Source organism: Numida meleagris, chromosome 1, assembly GCF_002078875.1.
Source record: "Numida meleagris isolate 19003 breed g44 Domestic line chromosome 1, NumMel1.0, whole genome shotgun sequence".
NCBI classification, from domain to species: domain Eukaryota; kingdom Metazoa; phylum Chordata; class Aves; order Galliformes; family Numididae; genus Numida; species Numida meleagris.
Genome location: NC_034409.1, coordinates 47,698,350 through 47,724,931, shown reverse-complemented (window position 1 = coordinate 47,724,931; position 26,582 = coordinate 47,698,350). Strand labels below are relative to the sequence as shown.

At 35.7% G+C, this 26,582-nt stretch overlaps 1 protein-coding gene across 2 annotated transcripts in view; it reads left to right on the top strand.

Annotated features, from left to right (window-relative positions):
* Nucleotides 1-26,582, top strand: part of ANKS1B (ankyrin repeat and sterile alpha motif domain containing 1B) — a 433,433-nt gene that overhangs the window by 88,759 nt on the left and 318,092 nt on the right. For both annotated transcript variants that reach the window (XM_021408341.1, XM_021408420.1), the window contains exon 9: nt 17,936-18,076. In XM_021408341.1, the coding sequence (XP_021264016.1) occupies nt 17,936-18,076 (141 nt within the window). The remainder of the gene's footprint in view (nt 1-17,935; nt 18,077-26,582) is intronic.

Below are 26,582 nucleotides of genomic sequence, written 5' to 3'. Positions count from 1 at the left end.
ACAAAAGCAGCTGTGTTATACAAGAGTTTCAACTTTTTTTTATTTCTATCTTAAAATCATACATTTTAAAAACAGTTTATAGTATAAATTACTTTAAAATGTCTGTAATTCTTGTAAGTGGAAAATTTATTGAACATCATGGCATACATTCAAGGTACAAACTAAAATCTCAAGGCTAAATTTAGAGATGCTTTATTACATAGGGGTTACATGTCAAGCGTCTATTCAAAGGATCTGTGTGAATTCAAGAGCAAGTAAGAAAATTTAAATGGGTATAGCTTGCAAACAAAAGATCCAGAAGAATAAAGTGCCAGGAAAATGAACGGTAGAATGTTTAAGTCTATGTTGTGAGGAATCTTACAGAGCTTCTGCTAGTAAATTGTTTTAATTTAGATTCCTCTGCTCTTGGAGAGTACTAACTAACATAACTACTCATTTCTTGTCGAGTTTGAGGTGTAAGTATTTGTGCGAGAACATATTTTTCTAAGCATAATACTGAAAACAGAAGTATGCTATATTTATTACAGTGTACTTTCTCGTGTTTCTTAATTTATAAACATTCAGAAAGGAGAGAGAATGGTGTTTTTGTGTGTGTCCATGTAAGAAAAGTTCCTACTGAATGCTACGTTATTTTTTTATTTGTGTTTGCAAAACAGAGTCTTAATAATGTCTACACTATTCTATGTGTGTATGTATATATATGTATGCCTATATATTCAAAGTGTACATATTAGATACAATACATCCCAGTCTTTTCCTTTCATAAATTTGACGCGTTAATTTAATGAACTTTTTTTTTTTAGAATTGACTCTTAAAAGAGGTTTATCTTGTTCTCTGTTCAGAAGGTTATTGCGTATTTATAATTTTCAATTAAGAATGCATTTCAAAAGTAGCGTGTTCTTTACAGTAAGAGAATAAACAAATGTTCCTCATATTTGGAGTTGAGGAAAAAAATTTGGAACTAAAATAAATTTAAAATTTAAAATAATAAAATTCTCCTAGATACGCTTAATAAAAATGAAACTCCAAATGGAAATATTTTCTTCACATCAGTCCTTTCAATCTTGTAGACGGTATTTACTTGCAGTGTTTGCTTTTACAGTTATGCCATCGTGTTCAGAAGCAGAATACATAGCCTATGTTACAGATTTCCAAGTGCAAATGCAGTATCTTGCTGTATTTGGATTGTGAGTTTAGATTAAAGGAGGTATAGTTCCAGGAAGTGTTTTTCTGGTGTTCTTCTTAATTACCTTGAGTAAATACTGAGAAACTTGTGTTATCAGATGCCCTCATTTTTTTTTTTTTTGCTTACAGAATAAAACTGAAGTACTAAAGTCATATAGAATTATTGGGACTGCACTATAGAGGGATTTTTCAGAAGAGGTAGCAGTATATCTGATTAAATTTCATGTGGTTGTATAACAGATAATAAAGACTGGCAGAAGTGATTTATATTTAAGCATGGAGAAAGGTTCTATATAGTCTCAGGAAAAAAGATTTGGATTTCATCACAATATAAGTGTCAATTTCTCCTTAATTCTGTCTTCTAAAATGGGCAGTTAATACTTACGTACTTCAAGAGAGAATGAGAAAAATATATTTAAAAATATGTCATATTAACATTGTTGAAAACAGTGATGGTATGTATTCAAAGTGAAGATTCACTTTTAATTCTCATGTCAGAAAATCAAAGTGAAGGTGTGTAAAGGCAATAAGATTTATTTGTTTATGTTTAAGTGGAGATTTGAAATGATAGAATTGTGTTATGGAAAGAAGATTGTTAAGAATGAAAATATGAGAGGTGAATAAAATTTATACATGGTCAGTTATTTATTTTATCTAATGCAAAGAAAAATGAATTTTTCTAAGAAGCACATGGACAAAAAATAAGAACTGAATATTTTTTATTTTGCAAATTGATTACTGGAATTTGTTGAAAATAATGAGACAAACAATTTACGTTATTCCAGCATTTGATAATATTGATTCTTTTATGCAACTTTTAAATATTGTCTGGGCTGAAATATTATAGTGGAAGAGAGTGATCAAATATTTTGGAATAAAATGGTTACTCTCTTAGATCAAAAGTGGTATCCTTTGATCGTATTACAAAGCTGCATATAGGCATGACTGGGAGAGCGAAACAAAATTCCACATGAGGAGGATGAGCAGCCTAGAAGTATATACAACGTCTGACTGATGTGGATATATTAAAAACACATTCAAGAATAATTAGCTTAACTTTTCTGCTACTGAGTAGTAAAATGATCAGGCCTGATTTGTTGAGATTCCACGGTGAGAATCAGGTATATTATAAATTATTTCATATAGGAAAAATCTGATAACACACCTCAGTGGTGTTTATTTTTGTCATTTGTATTTATGTTAGAAAAAGAGAAGAGCTAATGTTTGGAATACTTCTACTTAATTCCTCTTTTATAGCATAGATAATTTTTATATTGCTGAATTATGACATTACAGGAATTTTGAATGGTTGATCCTTAGCTCTTACCTCTAGTTCAATTACAAATTTAATTTTACAAGCTAGTGCTAAGTCTTATGTCAATAGGAAACAAAAGTACAAAACTATCCCTTGCAGGATATGTAAACTCTGCATTTTAAGATTCCCTTGTTACAAAAGTCTACCCACTCTCTGAAGATAAGGTTATATAACTTTATAAATTGTTTTTAAAAGCTACCACCCAACAGAAAACCATCTGTTAGTCCCAGTTTCTAATGTACACCGTGGTATTTCCCACTGAGAAGAACTGTTTTTACTGTGATTTATTTCGTTAGATATTTATAGTCTGACATCCATACCAAGCATATATGGTTTGTTTTCAAGTTTGATACCATGCTATGAAGTACTTTTCAAAATGGCTTCTAAATTCTATCTAAACAGGAGATTGACATTACAAAGAAGTAGAGGAAAACACGTTGATTTCATGCAAATTTTTGCCCCTTCTTTTTTAAGTAGTTTACCCAGCACAGGGAACTTCAAACAATTGTTTGGCGTTTCTTTTAACCTATGTTCTGTAGTTATTAAAGAACTACTGTAGGGTTATTTTCTGTATCTGTAAATTACGCTGTGCTTAAGAACAGCATCATAAAGATTTCTGTGTTGGAGGGAGTCTAACTGCAACCGAGTGGAACTCTACATAGAATAATTTGCCTGATGGCATGCTTCCCAGCCAACTAAATTAGCCTGCAGCTTCCTGCTGCTGTGATTTCTGGTACAAGTATTGCTAGACAATCCTCCAGTGTGCTGCACAGACATACCCTGTGAGATAGTCAGCACTTATTTAAGAATATAAAACGCCAAAATATGACAACACTTAGTATGATTTTAAACTACATGGACTCAAGTATAACAAGGGGGAGGTGTTGGCCGAGCCACCAGTTCATCTAATCTGCATTAAAAAATACTACTTCATTTCCACTGTAATGGTTTTCTGGAACATTTAGTCAGTCTCTCCAATTATGTATGTGTGGGACAAATTCCTTGCCTACCAGATACCTGCAGGAAAACAGCTTAGAGGCAAATGTATCTTTCTGAATGCTGTTAGTTTGCACTGGTGAATCCTAAATGTGTCTAATCCTTTTGGTCCAATCTGCCACATTGTTTACCTTGATAACCACTGTATTATTATATTTTGCAGAACATACTGTATGTGTTGGCATTTTATTTCCTGAATACATGATGCTTGCATTTATACTTCTATGGTAAACTTGGACAGAGTAGTAAAGCAAAAATGATGCACACTCTCCATAACTTGCAATAGCGCAGGCTTGTTTTTTCTTAAAACTTTCCTTTCCCTTACTAAGTAATCCTAACATTTGCAAGCTTTTTTTTGTATGTAAATCTTGCCATGTTACCAACCACTTCACTTGCCCTGCTGTGGATTCTTTCATCCTAGCTAAATCTCTTTTATACAAGGACCTCAGACACAGCTGTAGTTTTTTTTTTTTCCATATAAAGTCATTATAACTTAAGCTTTTCTGATCAAAGAGCTTGTTTGTCTTCATGGCAATAAAGCTGTATGTAAATTTTGGATGTTCAGCAAATGATTTATAGTATTTTATCTACTTGAGAATCCTGTTGGACAGCTATGTTTTATTAAATTAACCACAGCAGATCCTTGTTTTTTTTTTCACAAAGAGTATTTTAGTTCAGAGACTGTCATGCGTTGTAGTACTGAGCACATACATAATTTGTCATTATACTCAACCAAATACCAAAGAAATGTACAATCCAAGCAGGACTACTCAGAATATGAAGATTCTATTAGAACTGATCATGAGATCATCTTGCCAATATGAAATATATTTACTTTAATTAGGTATCTTTGTGTGTGTGTGGGTGGGTGTGTGTTAGTCAGTGCTTAAGTGAACATTCTTTTCCACACTCATTTGTGCCATTTTCTTTCTTTTCCTTTCCTGAGCTGCCTGAGCCATTGTGCTCATTGTTGCCAGGTTTACATAGCAGAACACTTTTCTTCCATACTCTTGTGTCTGCTATCCTGTGAGTATGCAGTAGTGTGCAACATGGTGTGCATTTTTAAGATGTAGTTTTCAGCTTCACTTGGGATCTTCTTAGTTGCAATTACTTACAAAGAACATGAGAGAGATTATGAAATTTTAATCCAGAAAGGTGATTTTGCAGTATTAACTTCAACTCTCTCTGTCATAATATTACAAAAACAAATCATCAGCAAGACTGATGAACTTTGCTATTGCCAGGATAGCAGTCATCAGAGATTGTTCCTTCAAGCCCTGACTTTCCCTTAGAGACCTTGAAAACATCTGTAGTGGACTCCTAATTGCATTTCCCTCAGGCTTTTCCTCTCCTCAGATTATTCTGTTATTCCAGCAAAAATGCGCTTTGAAACTTCTCTCTCACAAGAGAACAAAAAGTTATTTTCGTCATGGTCTTCCTTGGTTTGTTTAAAATTCATTTTCTTTCTAGTTAATCATAGTATTACTAGTAGGAATGTTTATACAGCTGAATACTACCTTAGGAGTTTCAACATTAACTATCTAAATTCTCTGTGGACAGACAAGGTTTCTTTTGCACGGGGCTAAAATGGGCTCCATCATGCCTTCTGGAGCAGTGATTAAGCTACTATGCAATGTCTGAAATAGGCTTCTAAAATAAGCATTTATGAATACTTGTGATTTGCAGCTGAATCCTTCAAGTCAGTTGCATAAAGGTAGACATCTAGTGCTGTTCTGATCAGCAGCTGAGATGTCCTCATGGTGCTCAACTTTGAAAGTTGGCCCAAAAAGATGTTGTGAAATCAGAGTTTGAGGTTAGGCAGAGTGCTCAATGACAGGCACTGGACTTTGGTGTAGAGGCAACTTAATCAAGAACCAATTGCTCATCAGTAGATGGTCAGTGTTAATGCAAAGGATTCAGGAATGTTTATGAAACTGTAATGATTTGTTTATTTTGCCACATTTGAGCAATAAAATATGTAGCAATGACGATATTGACAATATTGTGAGAGAGATCTGTAAACTTTAATTACATTAAGCTTCTAGTTTCTAAAAGCATATTCACTTTCAAAAAGTAGTTTTGATGGTTTGTAAAAAGAAAAAAAAAAAAGTGAGCCTGAATATGTGGGAGATTTATTTTTTGCTGTCATATGTAGATGTTTACCCTAGGGGAAAATTAAGTGAGTTAATAAAGAAAGGAGAAAGCAAGCTTTAAAATGTACTCATTTCTGATTTATAATCTTAAGCAACAAGTAAATAACTTTAGAACTTTTTAGCATTTGATTTTTATTTTTATTTTTTGCATGTTACTGAGTTAGGTATCTCTGTAATATTTCTAGAACTCTCTCTGTTTTGCTAGGAGATACCAGTGCAGGTACAGTTGTGTATTTTAATACACAGTGATGTTAGTTCTACCTACACAAAAGATACAAATGCTAGAGGAAAAAATGATAGAATTCTTAAATGCCTTCTGTATATACCTGAAATCATCATTGATTTCATGTCTACTCCATTAGTATAAGAATACAATTAAGCTCGGAACTAGCAGATATGTAAAGCCTGATGATTAACATCTGATAGGAAGTGCACGAGAAAAGTGAGAACCATATGGGTATGTCTTTCATCTGTTTCTGTTGTGAGGAGAACTGTATAAAGCGAACTTTTGTCCTTATGGCGTAAACAAAAAATGGAGCCTACTAATCCATTAGAGTTATGTGAATTCTCCCAGGATCCATTAAGGAGTGGAGATAAATGGAAATGTACAGTTTCACTTTATCATATTGTTTGATTCTTTTGAAGCTGAATAAGTAGGTACTTTCTTAGCAGCAGCAGTCTCAGTTTCCTTTTTTCTTCTTCTTGGTAAGAGAGAGCAGTATACAAGTAATCTTCATGGTAAATATTCTGCCATATTTCATAGGGCAAAATTAGCTCCTGCAAGTAATCCAGGAGACTGCTGAAGTCTGTTGAGGACAACTTACTGGGCCAGGTATTGGACAGACCAACCAGAGCTGAAGTGTTACTGGACCTGGTGCTTGTCAGTGCAGAGGAGATCATTAAAGAGATTAAGATTGGAGGCAGTCTGGGCTATAGCAACCATGCTCTGGTTGAGTTTGTGTTCTTGAGGAATATGGGTTGAGGGTTACTTGACCACGTACACACCTGTTTTTACATTGCTTTCTCTAGTTTTTCAGAAGGATGTAAGAGTTGAATGATTAATGACATTTTTGATCATCTATTTTCTGTTCTTTTTTGCATTTGTCCTTCCTAAACTTATTAGAAGTCTCAGTTTAGTGCCATGAACGAAAATCTCAGAAGAGGCTCTTCAGTTCTTTTTTTTTCTTCAGTAGTTATTTGAGATTGAGGAGTTTCTATTAATACTAGTTATTATTTCTGTTGGTATGCTCTGCTCAGTGTCTCTGGAATATGGGCTATTACAGTCTGCAAAGAAGCATCCTCAGCATTGCCTGTCAACCTTAGACAAAACGCATATTAAAATGTCACAATTTTTGTTCCTATGCTGATCTTTCTTTTAATTATTAATAGTTGATTCCTTATAGGTGTTGGCATATTTACTGCCCTGCCCTTCTCTGTGTCCAAAATGGTGTTTCTTTTAAGGAATCTCAGTAATTTTATCAGATCACTACTTTAGTCATAGGTCCTTCCTAAGAAGTAGTGTTGCATAGGAGTTATAGGTGAAGACATGTTATTGACTTCATTTGTATTTTACAGAACTTTTAAGATGCTATATGATAGCTGGCTGAAGAAAGAATTAAGTATTAGCTCTTAAACTACCCAGGAATATGTCTGGAAAATGAACTGAAGGTGTACTTGTATTGGGGTAGACCTCTACGTACTGTGTTGACTCTACCACCGATAAAAAGAACAGTACAGATGAGCAGGCACAGAAAAGGAGAAAGCTGTCCTAAATCTGCTGGTACTCCTTGTTATTGAGATAATAGCAGTGAAGTCATTATTTAAATTATGTAAGACAGGAAGAAGCAGCAGGTTGTAGTTTTTCCTTCTATCCATACCAAAACATTTGCCTTCCTATTGAAGATGATTTTAAATTCTGTTTACACATGCTATTTGAATGAAGAGAGAGTAGGAATGGGAGAGAGGATTTGGTGGGATCTCATGCAGGTCAGGCTTCATTGAGAATTCAGCATCTCTTATGAGAGGTGTGTGTGTGTATGTGTAATCCTTTTCTTTCTTTTTCATAATATCTGTAGAAGAATCTTTTACACATTTTACTCTTTGACTGATCTTTTGCAGTTAGGTCTTCAGCTTCTGTAAGACACTGACTTAACTGTCAAGAGATGAAATTCATCCAGTTGTCAGTTATTCTAGTGCATTGTTTTTATATTGCATTTAGTATTTAAGATAAAATATGACAAACTGCTTGGAGTTTGTTACTGATGGATCCAGAGATGATCTTGCATAAGTGTTCTTTAAGGTCTTTTTGATTATCTACTCTTAACCAGCACTCATCTTCAGATAGATGTCTGAGTGCTGCCTATAGTACCTCCGTAGAATGGCTTTGTCTACTCAGGTAGGATTTTCTCTTATATCCTTCATTAAGCCAACAGCATCTTAATGCAATAATAACTTCATTTTCAGTAATGCATTTTTACTGAGAATATATATGTGAAATAAAAAAACTTTGCACTGGAGGAGTAATAAAGTGGTGACTTCTGCCTACTCAGTTACCACCTGATTTTTCCCCTACTTTAATTTCTGTTCCTTCTGCTTTATTTCATGACAAATAATATATTTTCTGTAAGTTTCATAATTCTGCCACCCACTTGTCCACCCTCTCTTTCACAACTTTTAAAAAGGAAAAATACATGTTTTATAGCTGATTTGCTTTGCAATTACATTGTGCTGAGTTTTTCAAACATTACATGATAACATTCAGATAGTACAGGGATGTTGAATTACAGAGATGCCTCTTTAGTTATTCTTCAAGCAGTATTTTCTTTTCTTTGGCATTTAAAGCCAAAAAATGGTTGTCTTTGAAGTACATTTTTTCAATGCAAAGTAAATATGCTTAAACTTTTGTTTCTATTTAATATTTCTGAAAATATTAATACTTGATTTTGTTTTTCTGCATGCACCTATACCTTTCATTATCAGTTTCTCTCAACTGGTATGTGAGTTTTCCAGTGAGTCACATTTTGGAATGAGTCATGTGTGTATAAACACTCAGTCCTTGATTCAGGGAGACACATAAGCCTGCCGTTAACATGAGAAATCCCATTAACTTAATTGGAACTATTTGTGTGCTTAAAGCTCAAGACTCAAATTAATGCATTTTCGCATAGCCTACATTTGTATATCCCCTTAGGTCAAATCTACTATGCCTGTGGGATGGAAAGGCATCCCTATAAATGCATTTATGTTGCAAACTGTGTGGTTGCTGGGTTGTGTTCCCCACTAGTGCTTCATCCTTCAAAATGATAAGTTCTTTCTCCTTGGTCAAGCAAAGCACTAAGAGTGTTTTGATGTTAAGTAATATCAAATGTCAATACCAAGTATCAGTACCCATAGGTACCAAGTGTTTGGTATTGATATTTGGGATGAACTGAGTAAATAGTCCAGTATATGAGGATCAGGTACATGCTTGAAGTCATTTAAGCACTTAAAAGTCAGGTTCACTTTGCTTCACCTAATGTTAAGAGGTAAAAATTCACTTGGAAGAGGATTCAATCCTCTCCCATGAATATTAGAATAGAGTAATTTGTGAAAATGCCTATATGTTCCTATGTTAAAGACAACTAGTTGAATCCATAGACTAAAAAGGTAGCTCAGATCACATAGTTAGCTTTTAAATAGTTCAAACCAGTTTAAAAAAATGATTTTTTGAGTGCATTATCAAGAAAATCTATATTGTAGCTTCAAGTAGCTTATGCTGTTAATTTCCAGCGGAAAAATAAATGCAGTATATGTTTCCCAAAATGTCTAAAAATGAAGATTCTATCAGCTCTATGTACTACGTAATTCTTAACTAACAGCTCTTTATTATAGTTAAAGTATATATTTTTAAAGCATGTAGTGTTCAATTCTCTGCAGCTTTTCAGTTTATTGGATTATTGAGTTTTCTGCCATTTGAAAATCTCCATCTACTCTGAACTGAATGTGGTAATCTTCATGTGGAGACTATTTTATCTATATATAACCTAAGATAACTACATTATATTTGGAAGCTTTTACTTCTAGTGAAAAAATCAATTAGCCAAGATCAACATTTTTATGAAATGTATAATATTCTCTTGATGGACCGTTTTTTTTAAATGTTGCGGTCTTTTGGCAAATGAGAAGTTATCTTCTGTCTTAAAAAACAGTAGTTCCTACACAGATGGAAGAAAAGGTGTCTTTTTTTGCAAGATTAAAATGTACAGGCTTGCTGTGAGAAACACATTCAGATATACTCATTCACTCATTTGTTTTATAATCTTGTTTTTCCTTATAAGTCTTGCTTTATTCAGTGCACACTGCACTTTCTTATTACTTGTCATCTAGTTTCAGGGTATATTTACTGTATTGTATCAGATCCTAATCTGAAAAGAGAACAAAAGAATCACATTCTGGTTTAGATTGAAAGGGTCTTCTGGAGGCCATCTGGTCCAAAGCCCTGCTCAAGCAGAGCGACCTAAAGGATCTTTTACAGGATTATATCCAGTTAGGTTTTGGATGTCTACAAGGAAGGAGACTCCGCAGCCTCTCTGGGAAACCTTTCCACTGCTCAGACCACCTGAATAGTAAAGTTAACAGTAAATGCTCAGCTGAAACCTCCTACGTTTCAGTTTGTACCTATTGTCTCTTGTCCTGGCAATGAGCACCACTGGGGAGAGCCTGGTTCTGTCTTCTTTGCGCTCTTCTTTCAGGTATTTCCACATGCTTATAAGATCTCCTAACCGCCTCCCTTCCCTCAGCTTTCTCTTCTCCAGGCTGTACAGTTTTAGCTCTTTCAACCTTTCATCATAGGAGAGATGCTGCAGTCCCTTCACAATTTTCTTGGCCCTTCACTGGACTCGATCCAGTGGCTCTCCTGGACTCTTGTGTACTCAGGAGCCCAGAACCAGACACAGTATACCGGGTGTGGCCTCACCAGTGCTGAACAGAGGGAAAGAATTGCTGCCCTTGAATGGTTTCTCACGTTCTTGTTATGATAGGTATCAATGCATGCTGAGCAGCAGTAGCCACATTAACAGGAACATTTATGTACTTTTCATCAGACACATGAATTAATCATGTTTGTCTAAAGTTAATACATTTTATTGTTGCAAATAGTAGAATGGCTGTGAATCTGTTGACCTTTTAGTGACTTCCAGTTCTAGTAATTTCTTTCCAGATTCAAAAATTACTGTGCTTGAGACAAAAACATTTGACAAAACATTCCAAATGTTTCAGACAAAGCTTTGTACTACAGAATCCCAAACAAAAAGGCTGTTATGTACAGCTTGGCTGATGAGCAATGGTGCAGAAGTCAAGATTCTTCTTTTCTGGGAGTACTGGATCTTGTACGTAGGTTGCTTGGAAAGCAATGCTACAACAGATACAAAGAGCACAACAGCATTGTTTAATAGAGCAAATTCTCAGATACAAAACGTTATTTTTCATCATAGTCACCACCATTAGCTGTGCATTTTCTCCAGTGATGAGCAAGAGTCTGCATGGCATGCTTGTAAAAATCTGCTGTGGCAGAAGTGACCCACTGTTTCACAGCTGCTGTAACGGCATCGTTGCTAGGAAAATGTTTCCCATGCAGTCCATCTTTCATTGGCACGAACAGGTGGATATCAGAAGGCACTGAATCTGGACTGTACAGCGGGTAGGACAGTCAGAGTTGGTGGTTTGTCTGAGCTCCAGTAAATCCTGAAAGATGACCCCTTTCTTCTCCCAAAAGACATTGTGCATCACTTTACTCACTGAGAGATGTGTTTTGAACTTTTTCTTCGAGAGGGAATTCAAATGTGGCCACTCTATGGACTGCCATTTTAATTCTGGCTTGTAGTGATGACACCGCGTCACGTCGATGATAATGATGTGATCCAGGAAACTGTCACCTTCAGCCTCGTATTGGTTCACTTGGTCCTGACAAACCTGCATGTGGTGCTCTTTCTGTTCTTGTGTGAGCATTTGTGAGACCCACCTAGAGCAAACTGTGTCATATTCCAATTTTGCCACCATTGTTTCCACTGCAATGAAGCTGATATTCAGCTCCATACACAGTTCCCTGGTCATAATCTCCTGATTCATGTGGATGCGCTGCTCTAGACACTCCATTTTGTGTCATGACAGCTGTGCACGGCCATCTGCAGTGTGACTTGCCTTTCATGTTGCTGTCGCTGCTGCTGGAGCTCACCACCCACCACCGCAGTGTACTCACTTCCACTGTTTTATCTCCGTAAACATCCGGCAAGCATTAATGAATGACAGTGGGTGTTATCTTTTTGCATGGAGAATTTCTGTGGCACATCTTTGCTTTGTATCTGCTTCCATTCCAGACGCCTTTTTGTCAGACTGCCTCTCTGCAACCATCTGTCACATGGCAACAAAATGTAATGGAATATTGCAGGGAAGGTTCAACTTCAACTGCCTTACCACCGACATCCGCCTCTGACATTGTGGGTTAATATAGTAAAATAGGGGGCATTACTTTCGGAGCATCCCTTGTACTTTTGGAGCAGTTAGACTCATATACTGCTGTAAATAGTCACAGAATATGTCACACTGATTTCTGATGTAGCTTGGCATCTCTGTAAACTTTCCTCTGTGATTTTGATATAGCCAAGAAATGAGGACCACAAAGGTAGCAATCATCTTGGAGAAGTTTGTGACATGCCCAGCATCTCACAGGGGCTGTGGCAGAGGCATGTACAGCGTGCCATTCTCCAGCATTTAGCAGCTTGAAGTACAAGATTGTCCTTCTCCTGGTGTTCCCTCCTGGCTAAATACAGGAAGCACAAACAAACTCTAACCAGACTCACAGCATGACAATGATGAAAGGAATGTAAAATAGGAACTTATTTGTGGAAGAAATGCGCAGTGCATGGTGGAGGACAAGATAATGAGGATAGAAAATAGAATAACACCAACCAGGGTGAAAGGTGCCTTGGGGAGTGTGAGAAAGGTATGCCCAGGCCTCCAAAACATTTCACTGTCATTTTGTGTACAAGACATAGCAAGTCTTGTAAATGAGGCTTCTCCCTGCTGGGATCTTTACTGAATCCCACAAGGATACATTTGGTTAATGCAGGGATCCTGCTGTGGAAGAACAGTTATTGATGGTGTTACTTTTCACGCTCAAATGCTGCTTTTTTCCCTCCCATAGCAAGTGATTCCCTGGGTGCATCCTGAGCACTGGCTGGGGGTGCATGAGGATCTTTGTGGCCAAGGGAGCAGTGACAGCACAGCGCCCTTCTTGGTCCAGTTCACAGTGGATATTCAGAAACAGGTTCTCTCCTTATGAGTTCCTCACTCAACATAATGCAAATTTAGACTATTAGACAAAGAACTGCATTATTTTTGCGCTTATTTCACAACATTACTACTTATCCTTTTGGACAGATGAAGGAGAGGTAGAGGCATGCCTCTGCCACCCAGTGGTTAGGATCATGTGAAATATTTGCATGGTCATTCGTTTGTCAAGACATTTCTTCAAGAGCAAACTCCCTTAACTTCCTTGCTGCACAGTGGGTGGTGGCACTTCTCAAACATCTGGTTGGTTTCTATCTTCCATAAGCAAAAGGAGATTGCTTTCCAAAAGAAGGGTCGGTTTTGTCCTTGCTCGTCTATTTCAAACAGAGTATTTTTCTCAATATGCACTATTGGTAAGATGAATGAAAAGTTTTATGTTGATGTCTACGATGCAATATCAAACAGTGTAAGTCCTGCCCTAACTGTTTTAATGGTGTTGTATTGTTATGGTGTGTACCTGTCAGAAAGGGTATTTGCAGTACTTCTGCAGCCAGATGATAGGTATTGCTAAAACAGTGATACAGCAAATGAAGAGAGCTTTTGATGTTTGATTTTACTTTTCACTGAACTACTACAGGAAAGTCTGTCCTGAAATCAGGATGCTTAATCACATTTCGCCTAAACAGTGGCTGCTACAATTGTTAAGGTAGAAAGCAGACAAGTTTTCTTTAAAAACTGAGAAAAAGAGTGAATAAAAGTAAATAAAGAGTTTTCATTTGTACTTACCATATTCATAGAAAATCTTTTCTAGATCATATGTTCCTCGGGAAATTGTTGCAGTCTGGAAAAAGGAGGCCAGAACTTTGTGTGTCTTTTATACTTGGCATAAAGCTTCTTAAGCTGTGAATGTGGTAGTTTTAGGTAACTAGTAGTTTCAACTAAGAGGCTGAAGGTAGTCTCTTTTTCTTTTCCTGTTGACATTTAAGAGTGGAAGAAACTTTCTCTGCTTTTTTTTCATCTTATTATCCTATCTGTTGCTAAATATTAGCTTGTTTTCTTAGGTAAGGAGAGAGACATCAGGTTGTTGTGATCGTCAGCCTGGTGCACATAAATATATCGGAAGAACAAAGAGCCTGTTTACAGAATAAAATGTGCTTCAGTGTAAAGTTTCCTACTGGGACAATTCTTCAATTTGTGTACATAAAGACATGAAGGGGAAGATTTCCATACCTAAGTTTTCAAAGAAGTAATGTAAATTCTCATCAAATTGGTGGTTATGTCTCAGAACCAGTGAAGTATGAGGAAAACTTGGCACTAATTATAATAGCCCAATGCTCTTACTCTAGGTCTTGCTGTTCTCTTATTGCTGTATTGTTATTCTCTTTTATATACACAGAAAATTCATTATTATTCTTGCACCACTTTAAGCAATTTTTAACACTTATTTTAGTGTCCCAATGAGAATATTGCTGTCTTTCATTAGATGTTTTATTCTTTATCAGTGTCTTGTGATTTCCCTACCAATTACTACCTTTTTACAGATCATATCTAATATCGTTTAAGGTTTTCTATCTGATTTATTTGATGATCTATGATGCTTGTACTCTTGCCTCTTGTAACTTACACAGAGTTTTTTTGAAGCTTAGTACTACAGGTTATGTTGACTTCACTGTTTCATAATGTCAAAGTCTGTTAATTGAGCAACTGTGATCTAGGTGGCATTTTCTAGCTACATTTTCTGTTCCTTTTTTTTAGTCAGAAAAGGCATGTATAAAAGGTTCACAATGTCTATTCACAGTGTCTATTTTTCTTCAGATGACAGAAAGTTCTTCCTCTCTTTTATTTATTTGGTTTTTTTTCTTCTGGGAAGAGGGCATAAATAACTTCAATTTCACTAAACCTCTCCCCACAGGGCTATTTCAAGGCTTCCCAGCAGCATACACAAAATTAGATTTTCATGTCCGAAGGATCTCTGAGGAGGCAAAATTAAATTTTACAACAGAATGGAAAAATGAGGGAGTTCTGAGAAAAGAATGAAAGCTGAGAGAGGATAGCAGGAAAGTGGGTGGTCTGGGTTGGGGGTTTTATGGCCTTGTGTGTCAGTTTGAGATCCATGGATAGATTGTCTTTCTGTATCTCATCTGCCTACCCCAGATGTCTCCATCTCCCTAGTGTATGCAAACCCACTCCCTCATTTGGGGGATTTCTGACTCCCCTTTCTCTCATGCAGCTGTTAAGTCCTTCCCCTCTTTGCAAATACAGCTATTTTTCCCTGTAGCAACTCGTTTTTACTTAATCCTTTCTGCCTGTTGTCTGGGAAGAACCAGGCTTCTGGCATCTGGAATTGGTGAGAAAAGTGATAGTGATAGCTGTTTGTTGGGCCTTCATATGCATTTATCTTACTGCTTTCTTTTTAGTGCTTTATCTGTAGCAGTAATCTGGGAAAGAAGAAAGCAGGAATCAGTCACTCAGTATGAAAAGATCCAGCCATGGTTTTCAGGTGTCTATAAATTAGCCTGTATTGTGTCATACCTGGATGTCTAGTGGCATCAGAGTACCAGCCAATGTATTCCAGATATGTCTAATGAATTTTGACATCTGCTAGTCCTTTTTTAAAATGGTCAGGAGATCTGATTATAGAACATTTCCAATATCTTCTCATCTATATTGACAGCATTAATTTAAATTACTGTGATATCCATTCTATCTCTATACTCGTACATTGTGTGTAATACAAGTAATAGAATTATCTCTCGTTCTGCTTGTTTACTTTTTTTCTCAATATTTTTGCTATGATCTTTTTCTACTCTTTTTCTGTAATAATTAAATCTCATACATTCTCCCTTGAATTTCATTATTCATCCTCCTTTGATTATGTTAAAAAAAATTATCTCCAATGTTGTGCTTAATTTTTTCCTTTAGAAAGTGAATTAGCTATATTTTTTTCTCCGACTTCTGTTTTTAACCTCTTATATTTGCTTTTAAGATCACAGTTGATGTGTATTACAGGCTTTTCTGCACCTAGCACTGCTGCAGTTCTTTGCTTTGTGCTCCAGGGGGCAAGAAGCACTTTGTTCTGTGATCCAGCAATTCTGAAATTTAAAATACAAACACAGGGTAAACATTGTGAAAGATGGCATCGTAAATAGATGGGAAGGACTCATATTCTGCTTCCTTTGTCTGTCCAAATGCAAAGCAGTAATAGTCCTTCATGACCGACAATCTGCAGAGTTAACCCAATCCTTTTAATAATCCCTGTAAGAAATCTGGTTGCTATAGCAACACATTCTGTGGTACCACTTGACTGTCAAAATAACCTCATGAAATATCTTGCTAAGAATGGTTTAGAAATTGGTTTAAAATAAAAAGTAAATAAATCCACCTTACTTGTGGCTAGATGCATGAAGTCTGCAATAAGGGAGCAAACATTTCCAAATGGGAATCAGACTAGTGGAGATAGATGTATCAGGTTTCTCACCCTTGGTGAGTGAGCTGACGTAGAATTTAGAAATATTTGTCACGCTTAAGTTAGTGGTTTACCAACCAGCTATGTGCATAAGAAGTTAGCACAGGATACAAAGGTTAAATGAACCCCAGGTGCTACGTGGTTTGTTAACACTTGTCTGTGCAGTGCCTCTGCTTTGTTTACCAGCATCCATGAGTTTGTGTTCATTTTCGAACTGTTTTGCTGTTTTTGCTCTTCTTCCCCATTACATTTCCTTCTCCTCTGCATGCCCCTTCTTACAGCACACTCCACACATTTCTTTATTCTGTTAGCTAAAATAATCTGCAATTAAGTGGGTTTCTGTCTGCTTGTTTGTTTGAATACAGGCCTCAAAGCAGTGCTTTAGAGATTAACAGATGTGGTCAGCCACTGTTTCAAGCAGCATTATGTTGGCCACTCAAAAATCCAGCCACTTCTGAAAGATTGTTTAAGCAAGTATTCCTAGAGATAGAATTTGGTATCTGAATATCAGATGGGCTTATTAAAGAAACGCCAAGAAGGTTAGAACAGCTATTATATATATTCCAATTTAACTATAAACAAAATAATTACCTGTGGCATAGAGATCAGGTGTGAGTAAAATTTGCTATTTTTTGTTGTAATTTTTTTAAACGTTATATTTTAAAAATCGTTTGTCACTGGTTTAAATGTCCTCCTCCAGAAATCAGTAGAAGTTTCTACTGCAGTTCATTTAGTTGAAGTGAACTATCCTGTGTAGGAAAATAACATAAATGGAAAATGTCCACACTTTCTGCTTTCAGCTGTCATAAAAAAAACCCATAAAATACCAGTTTAAGCAAAAATCTGGGTTATTCCTTTATCACTGAGGCCAGTGTGGAAGTCTTAATGCTCACAAACTCAGTAGCTTTTTCCAGTACCTTTCAAGCCTTCTCTTCACTGAGAGAAAAAAAAAAAAAAGGCAAATCATTTATATATTTATATATTTTTGCTGACAAAGTATGCCAAGTGTTTGCTATTAGTAAATATCAAATAAAAATTGTAACCTCATATTTTGACTGAATTTATCTTTTTTTTTTCCCTGTAAAAACCTTGAATTAATCTATGCAAATGTAATACAATTCCATTTTTGTCTTCTGAACACAATGGATGACTATTGAAGCAAGATACCTTTAGTTCATGTTATTTTCCTATAGGAGGATACTACTTTTTTTGAATATCTCTGAGCTTTTCACAACTTAATAATAATAATTAAAGCAAGTTTTCAAGTAAAATAAAGTAGAAATTGCTAATTACATGATAATGAAGAAAACAAACATATATTATTACGTTCACTCAGATTTAAAGTATAATTGCAGGTAGCTCAACATACACCTTCCTGAGAAAGCGTGATTTTCATGCAACGGAATAATGGTTGAGTAATTGCTCTGTACTAAAATAGGAGGTTATCTTTTGGCATTTATAAAGGAGAATCTTTCAAGTTCTTTTTATTAAGTAAAATGTTTCTTTACAATCTATCTGTGTTTAATTTGAAAGTACTGCTTCTTTATGCACAGAGGCCTTCTTCAACGTGTTTATCACCAAGAGAGGAAGAAGAAGATGATGGAGGTGAAAATACATGTGGTCCTTCAGGTTTATGGGAGGCATTGACACCTTGTAATGGATGCAGGAACCTTGGATTTTCCATGCTTGCACAGGTATATGTTTACCTTTTCATCCTAAAACTCAGTAACTATGGAATAGCTGCTTAATCTCTTCTCTGCCTTACCTTATAGTCATTTACAGGCTTGCCTTATCCACTTCAGAATTGTTACCTTCAGTCTTCACTTTAACCTCAAAATCCCGTCTTAAAATGAAATGTTGAGGCTTAGTTATCCTGTTGTAATCCTGTTCGGTTATCCAGCTGACTGTAATTTTGAGACTGTTTGATAGTTATTACCTCCCAATTTAGACAGTTTTTATGTTGCATAGCTTTCACTTCTGATTTAATGTGGCAAGACATTTTGCAGTCCATAGTTTCCTTTGGGATAAGTTCTCTATTTTTGACCAGCTTCTAATTAATGTAATGATATCTCAGCTACTTTCTTTATAGAATTAATTGAGGACATCATACATAACTCAACTGATGTAAGAATATAGCCTAAGTCTTCTCTTTGAAGATTATGTAAGTTTAAAAAAAAAAAAAAGTCCCCAACAGTTTCAAATACTCATGATAATACTGGGAATAAATAAAACTGGATTATATACTTGGATCTATGTCCCAGCTACTCAGAGCAGGCCAGTTTGCAGTAGCCACCAAGGCATGCCAACAGCTGTGTCCTCAACAAGTGATTTTGTACTGCTACAGAACAGGATGATGCTTATGGCTGCTTCTGGGTCTCCCTTGTTCTCTCCCTCCTCTATAGCTTAGCACTCTAATTTCTGTTATATCTTTCCTGAGCTTTTCTTGTAGCGTTGGATGGAGGTCTGCCAAATTTCTATTTAGAAATATCTGGAGTTTTTTTTTTTTTTTTTTTTTGGTTGCATCCTTATTTGGCACTGCATTTAATGAACTTTGTCAGATTCCTGTGTACCAGATTGGAATTATGTATCCTGTCTCACCACACTGCATACACTGTTGCTTTCATACCATGACTGTACCTTTTATTCCCCTTAGTCTCATGAGACTTGCACCTGTTTGAAGTCAATGCTAAGGCTTCCACTGCAGTCAATGGAAACAGGATACGGCAACTGATGTACTTGAATAACAATGAGCACTGTCCTGTCTTTTTATAAGCAGCTTTTGTACTCTGTTCCGCTTTCAGTAGCTGTTTTCTGCTTCAAACTATCTATCATTTCAGACATTTGGCAAGGTGTAGAGCCACTGGAGTTATCCTGATTTACAATAGAAGCCCAGTAGTTACTAATTCCTCATTTTTATGAATTTGTTTCAAAAAATAATTCTTAAATGGAACTGTTATTCTCTAAGTACGTATTAACTGCAGTTTAATTATAGTTAAACTTTCCTGTGATGAGCATGTGTGACATTTGGGAGTGATTTCCTGATTTTTAAGATCCTTCTCTGTTCCTAGTTTCTTTCTAGCATAATATATATTTAAAGAATGTTATAGAATTGAGGAATGAACTTGAAAAATAGTATGAAGTTAGTTAGCCTGGTTGGTATCTGTCTCTCTCTCTCTCTCTCTTTTTTTTAATAAAGAGAGAATAATTTCAAGAAGGATATAAATTTTAAGGTAATGACTACTGAGCTTGTATGATTCTTTGTATTTCAGCTTTAAACTCAACAACATGATAACTCATCTTCCTCACTCTGAAAACTAGCAACACTTTTAATTATGGTTATTAAAAAAAGAGTATATTTAATCTTCGTTCTTTCACAAAATTATATAATACCTTTGCAGCTCATTTTTCTCCATGAGAATTGAAGATGGAGGTAGTTTTTGGTTTTTATTATTTTTTTTTCTTATGCAAGAAAGAAAGAAGTTATGTAGTGGAAAAACTTCCAATTTACAAGCTGTTGAATTTGGTTAAAAAGTGTTACCATCACTGTTTGTGGTTTTTCAGACTATTAGCTCATCAGTGTGATCTTCCAAATTTAGTTCAGATTGCAGCAGAGAGTATCTTGTTCAAAGGGACCCAGAAAATGAGCTTTTTTATTTCAATGTTTAGAATAGGACCAATATGCTGAATTGGCCTGAAAAATTATGATGCATATAATCTACAACTGTATGTTTTAGTTAAAAGTACAAAAATATGTTTCTGATACTCTTGTCAGTACAGTACCATGTCAGAACATGCAGATTTAATAGTGAAAAAAAGTGAAGTAACTGTAGTTGACATTATGTCTTCAAATCCATACTCTACTAAAAGGACTGAAATGGGCAAAAGGCTCTGTGAATTACTACTAAATACCAATGACAAGTTTCTTTTTCCTGATCTCTTCTAGTTAAGAACAGATTTTGCAATTACGTAATTATACTCCATTTGCACATCAAAGGAGAACAAACATGAAATTGATTCTTGGTTTGTATACACAGACAGAAGTACAATGGTAAAATGAAAATGAATTTCTGGTGAGATTATGACAGTGTCCATCTGTGACCTAATAGGCTAACATATACACTATGCCAAAGAAAAGAGCAGTTGTTTCCTTGACGAACTTGATTTCTTTATTGTAGTTATGAAAAAGGTCTTGACTGGAGATACATCTCACATGCAGAGTGTAATTTCTGCCCATACTGTGCTGGGAAGTTTCATTTTAATAAGGGCTGTTATTTAAAGTTCTGTGTAAATTGTTTTATAACCTAGTATAGTAGTAATACAGGTATTCTCAAAAGTGGCATAAGCACCTCTCTTATAGCCTCACCATTGGTGAAGTCCTGGAAGAGCCTGAAGGAAAGATCTTCCTATTTTGGTTTTTTTTTTGGTTTTTTTTTTTTTAGAAGCTTCAGTGTTTTAGAAGATGCTTAATTCTGCATCAGAATGGAGCAGTTAATCAGCTTCATCCAACCCTCAAAATAATCAAAAGCCAGACCGCAAGGATACCCAGCTGGGTTCTAGGAGACTGAAATTTAAGTGCCTCTTTTTGTTTTAGCAGAGCATTAATTCCATTTGTAGTTTTTAATTTCTGTTAGTGTGCAGCTGTTATTTTTTTCCAAAACTAATCTTTCTTTTTAAGCAGAAATTCCATCCTTTGTAAAATTGATATGTACGTTTTGTGGAAAATACTGACTTCCACAAATGAGTATTTTATATCTGACAGAACCTTTCTTAAGAAGATTCTATATTCTGTAGCTTTAAGTCAGTACAAAAGGAAAACTGTTGCTCAGCCTGCATAACTGAATAACTATCTTCTACAAACTTCAGAATTTCATATAATCTCAAATATATGCAAACAGAATAAAAACAAATTTGAAAATTTTCAGATATGTAAGCCCCTATAAGTTGTACATATTCTCCTTCTTCAGCATTCTAAAATTCTAGCATAGCAGGCTTTGTTAGAAACAATTCACTGTGCACTGAAATGTTTGTTAAACTGAAGCAAAACTTTTATAAGTGATATGATAGTACCAGCCCCTCTTTCACAGGTCTTCAGTTCTTGTAAATACTTCCTGCAGTATTTACCAAGATTTTTAATGCTTTAATGTCTGTATTTCTTAACCATCCAAAAAAAAACCCAAAACAATGCTGATGAAATTTCCTCCTGTCTAAGATCTGGAATAAAAGAAAATTATATTTCCCATCCACCTTTCTCTCAAGACTAGCCACAGAAGTAGGAGTTATGTGACAAGGTATAACAACTAGCTGGAGAGGTCTCACTGTGCTCTAGACAAGTACTGGAATGAAAACTGAAATATGATCCTTAAAAAAATAGTTTTGAACAGTTCCTGATAATCATGTAAAAGCTGGAAGCAACATCTTGTCTTTGTTACTGACCATTTAAAGGAGGAAGCTTTTATCAAGGGAGTGGTAATTCTACTAAATATAGGAAGTTGTTCTGAATATGAAAGTTTAGATGTAGAAGTAGCACAATCAGCTCAATATCTGTGTGGGTACTTACAAGGATCTCCAAAGAAAGGCTGCCAGGACAGAGTTCAGCAGATGTTCAGGTTGCAGAGAAATCTAGACAAATTAGAGAGCTGGGCAATCACCAACCACATTGATGTTTAACAAGAGCGGGTTCCAGATTCTGCACCTGCAGAGGGGCAACCCTCGGTATACGTATAGACTGATATGCTGGAGAGCAGCCCTGCTTAAAGGGATTTGGGGGTCTTGGCCGATAGCAAATTGAACATGAGACAAGGTCTGGTGAGATTAGTTGGGAACCAGGGCCAGATTATGGTAATGAAGTAGATCTGAAGTCAAGCTGGGAACTCAGTCTGCAAGTCCTTGGCTAAGATACAGTTGTTGCAGAGTTGTGGCAAGGTTAGAGATTGGTTCTCTTGCAATTTATCCGAGGCAGGAACTGAGGGCCCAAGGCTGAGATGAAATGGGGCTTCTGGGACCATGAACGGAGGTGTGGGAAAGGTCCTCAGATGAGTCTGTTCAGGGTCATTAATAAAGGTCAATTAGTGGACTGAGAACTGTGACAGATACTGATGAAATCAATTAAATAAACTGCAAGCTGGATTGAAATGCAATTGTTATTTGGCCTGTTACAGCAGAAAGTAAGTATGAGACAAAGAAGGAACTCTTACTTTCCGTGCCTTTCATATATAGATTTTTCCATATCAGTGTATAAGTCTATTTCATCTGCTTTTATAGCTACATGTCTTGGCTAGCATTTGTACAGTGAGCGGCCTGCCACAGGCTCCCTTCCTGAAAACTCTTAGTGCTCTGTGCTTCAGAGAGAGATTTCTGAAAAACTATGTTTGTGTGTCTTTGTAATGGTGTGATTGTGTGGTACCAAAGTACAGGAATAATACTGGTAACAGTGAGAAATGGGCTATGAAGAAGCACTGTGCTTGTTGATATACTCTTGGCTCTCATTCCTACCTTATGGGGAGGACAGAACTTTAACTTCAGCAATCTCATTATATTTATCTGTGAAAGAGCCATTCAACTGCCCAGGTCTTCAGCTTCTTATGAAGAATTCTCATGGTGTAAATTTACAAGGTTAAACAAGGGATGGCTCTTACTCCTTGTTCACTTGAATGTAGGTTTGAGGAAAGTCGTAAGAAGCAATTTGAACAATTTGACAAGGGCATTTATTTGCTTTATTAGTTGGTTAAGGGGTGCAAGGTGAGTGGAAGTAAAGAAATAGAGTTAGAGCATTCTTGTTTGCCCATTAATAGAATTGTTTCTTGTTCTTAATCTTCTATATCACAGTGCTGGTTAGTTTAGTATTCAGCTTCTAGTATGTTTATTTTATAAAGCAACATACAAACATACTATCATTTTCTTTGGAATAAAACAACATACTCTAAAAGTGTTAAATTCTATAGTTTCCACTCCATTTTCTTTTTTATGGATAGTGTACTCTGCATTTTATCTGCTAAACAGGTGAAGTTAGTAGGGCTTGACATACAGAGATAAATGCAGAACTGTCTGGCATGTCAGAGAGATGGGCAGTACAGAGTCCTGTGTGAACATACCAATATTATAAGTTTAAAATAAGCAATCTGCACACCTTAATCTTGACAGCCATGCCAGCATATTTTTCTAATTGTGATGTAAAGTAATTGTGAGATAAGATAGGTTTAGCTATGTCCCATTTAGGAAGCTGCTGGATCAGCTTGACTGCACTGTTTCTTGAATCATATGTCATATGTATAACTTAAAAGCCCTGAGAGTTATTCCCTGTGTTTGGTATGACAGCCAACCAGGATCACCACATGTGTCTATCTATTACAACATAAAAGTAATGTCTGTAGAGAGGGTAGTGCTGTTGCTACAGGAAAAAATGGGACTTTGATTTAAAACCTTTAAGCATAAATCTTCATGTTACCAGCTGCCAGGAAGCATGGCTATTTACAAAAAAAACAGACAGATATGGGAATTTTACTGAAATATAGAAGAAGTTGTTCTTCTTTAAAGAAGAACTGCACTGCTGACTTAATGTTAGATTTTCATCTTTTTAGTAGCAATGGACTGGGAAACCTTCGCACTTTTAAGACTGAGCCGTACTCGGAGAATTCATGCATTGCTATGAATAGGAACTCAATCAATTTTGTCACAGGTTCTCCTGTGGAACAAAAATTTCTCAAAAAAAATGTTTTGTATTAGGAGGGAAGATTGAGAAAGTGGTCTCCAGACTACATTTCTAGGTGATAAACTGTAGTACTGCTTCTGTACCAGTGTAAACTCTGATAGGAATATTTAGAGTTTGATGCATCAGTTAGTTGGATTGTATATTTAATGTCCTACTTCAAGCAGATCATCATGTCTGTCTTTTCTTATTTTTATGACATGTTAAAAAGCTGTTTCTAATGGGGAGGAATTTTATATTACCAAATGGAGTAATTTTCCTGCATCACATGTATTTCCCTGATAGAAGCAGTTTAAAGTTGGTTCTATAGAAAATCTGACAATAACAATTATTATGTCGCAATTATGTTTAAAATCTCAAAGACAGTTCTGGATATATAAGAGATGAACAAGGAAATTAGGTAAGAAACTAACTCAGTTTTCACGTTGGTATCAAATAAATTCCTAAAAATCTCGCTGGTACTGTCCAGTGAGAGGTAGCATGCGTCTGTGTTGGATAATATTAATATTGATAAATTAATTAGGCATTATATGTTTTCATCTTAACATATTAATCCAGCTTGAACTTCTATTCTCAGCTCCCTCTAAAAAATTTCATAGATTTTAAGGTCAGTGTGAGTGTTGAATTTACTGTTAGAATAGAGTACAGAGAACGGACCATAAAAGAGGGAGTATTTCTCCTTTGCAATTTAATAAGAGAAAACTGAAAAGCATATTTTTAACTAAACACTATTGGCTAAAGTATTCGAATAAAATGTACCCAAGAAGTTGTGTGTCATCTTTCACTTCCATAATGACTTTCTCTCTCAGTGCATTCAGTGGAAGAACATTTCAAATTAGACTGATAAATAAATAAATATGGCTAATATTACTTGGTGTTAAAGTTCACCGGAATTACAAATAGGAAGCCTTGTGTCATTACCTAATTTATATATTACAGAGCAAGAAGCACATTATCTTGCTTGGTGGAATACCAATTTGATAAATGATGATAGAGGTGGAGTTACCTGCTGTAGCAGGGGGATTGGACTCGATGATCTCTAGAAGTCCCTGCCAACCCCTTCAATTGTCTTCCAGGGACCACCGGTGGCCAGAAAGACTTTGGGGGACAGTATACCTGAAACACAAATGACCAGATTAAGATTGTTGTATTTTCTATAATATTTTCATGAAGTTTCAAACCTTTAGGTAAAAATATGGTTATGTTTTCCTAATTTAATAGATGAAATGGTGAGTTTATTTAAATTGTGTTGATGTGGAAAGCAATATTATCCATTATTTCCGTTAAATTTGTGATTTGCAGTGTTGTCTCTTATGCGGTAAACTGAAGTTTCATTGGTAATTTCAGGAACATGCCACCCACACACTGAAGCAGCTACAGAAAAGTGCAGTATGCATTCTGCCTAGAAAGGATCAGCAGGTGATGATTATATCCTGCTGAACAGCGATAGGAAATAAATATGTTGGGAACATTGTGGCTTATTTTAGTGGTATGCTACATTTTCTGATTGTGTTTTAAGGAATGAAGCTGAGTATTTTGTTCTTGTATGTAATATGTAACTTCTTAATTTCCAATATAAATGTCCAGTTGCTGATAACTTAGTTGTCTTGTGGTATGTACAGTTTTACTGTACTTGTAGCACAATCTAGACACTGCTGCACAGGTATATATTGCAACCACAAATGTAATCTACTAATCCTTAAGATTTTCAAAATTGACTGGTCAAACACAGAGCATTCTGAGCTAATGGTTTACATAGGCCTGTTTTGACTAAAAGGTTGGTTGAGATGCCTTCCAGGAGTCTCTTCCATGTGCATAAAAATCTACATTCTATTGTTCTCTGTAAAATACTAGAAGCATGACCTCAGATGATGTCTATTTTTGAAATATTTACGAATGACTCTTTTCTTCAGTTTATAAATCACTGTTTGTCAAAGAATGGCAATCCTGACCAGCACTGTGTAAATCTGGGCACTGTTGGTCTGTGTCATGTCTTGGTATGATCGTGAAACAGCAACATTAAATGGCAAAGATAGGGAAAGAGGAATCAGACAATACTGGAAGTGCTGATATATATATATCAAAAGTAATCTGAAGTATTGATAATCATGCTGGTTTTCAAGACAGACTTAATAACTGTTAAAAATATTCAAATGAATGGACAAGTGAATGCTGAGTTGTACATCATCATGCTCCTATCTAAAACAGGGCACAGTGATGAACTGGAAAGATCTTAAATAGTGTAAGTGTGCTACATTGTGGTTTACAATTTAGTGGTACTCAGAAGATGCACTTTAAGGGAATGTTTGTGCTTTCAGTACAGCCTGATGAATTAAGGGAAAATGGAAAAAAAGTCAAATTGCACAGCAAATGGATAGCAATAATGCATAACAAATAGTTTTGTACATGAATGAAATTCATCTTTACATGAAAAACTTAGTGTTAGACCTTCAACTGCTTCATAACAGAAGTATTAAAGCAGTCTGTTGAAACTT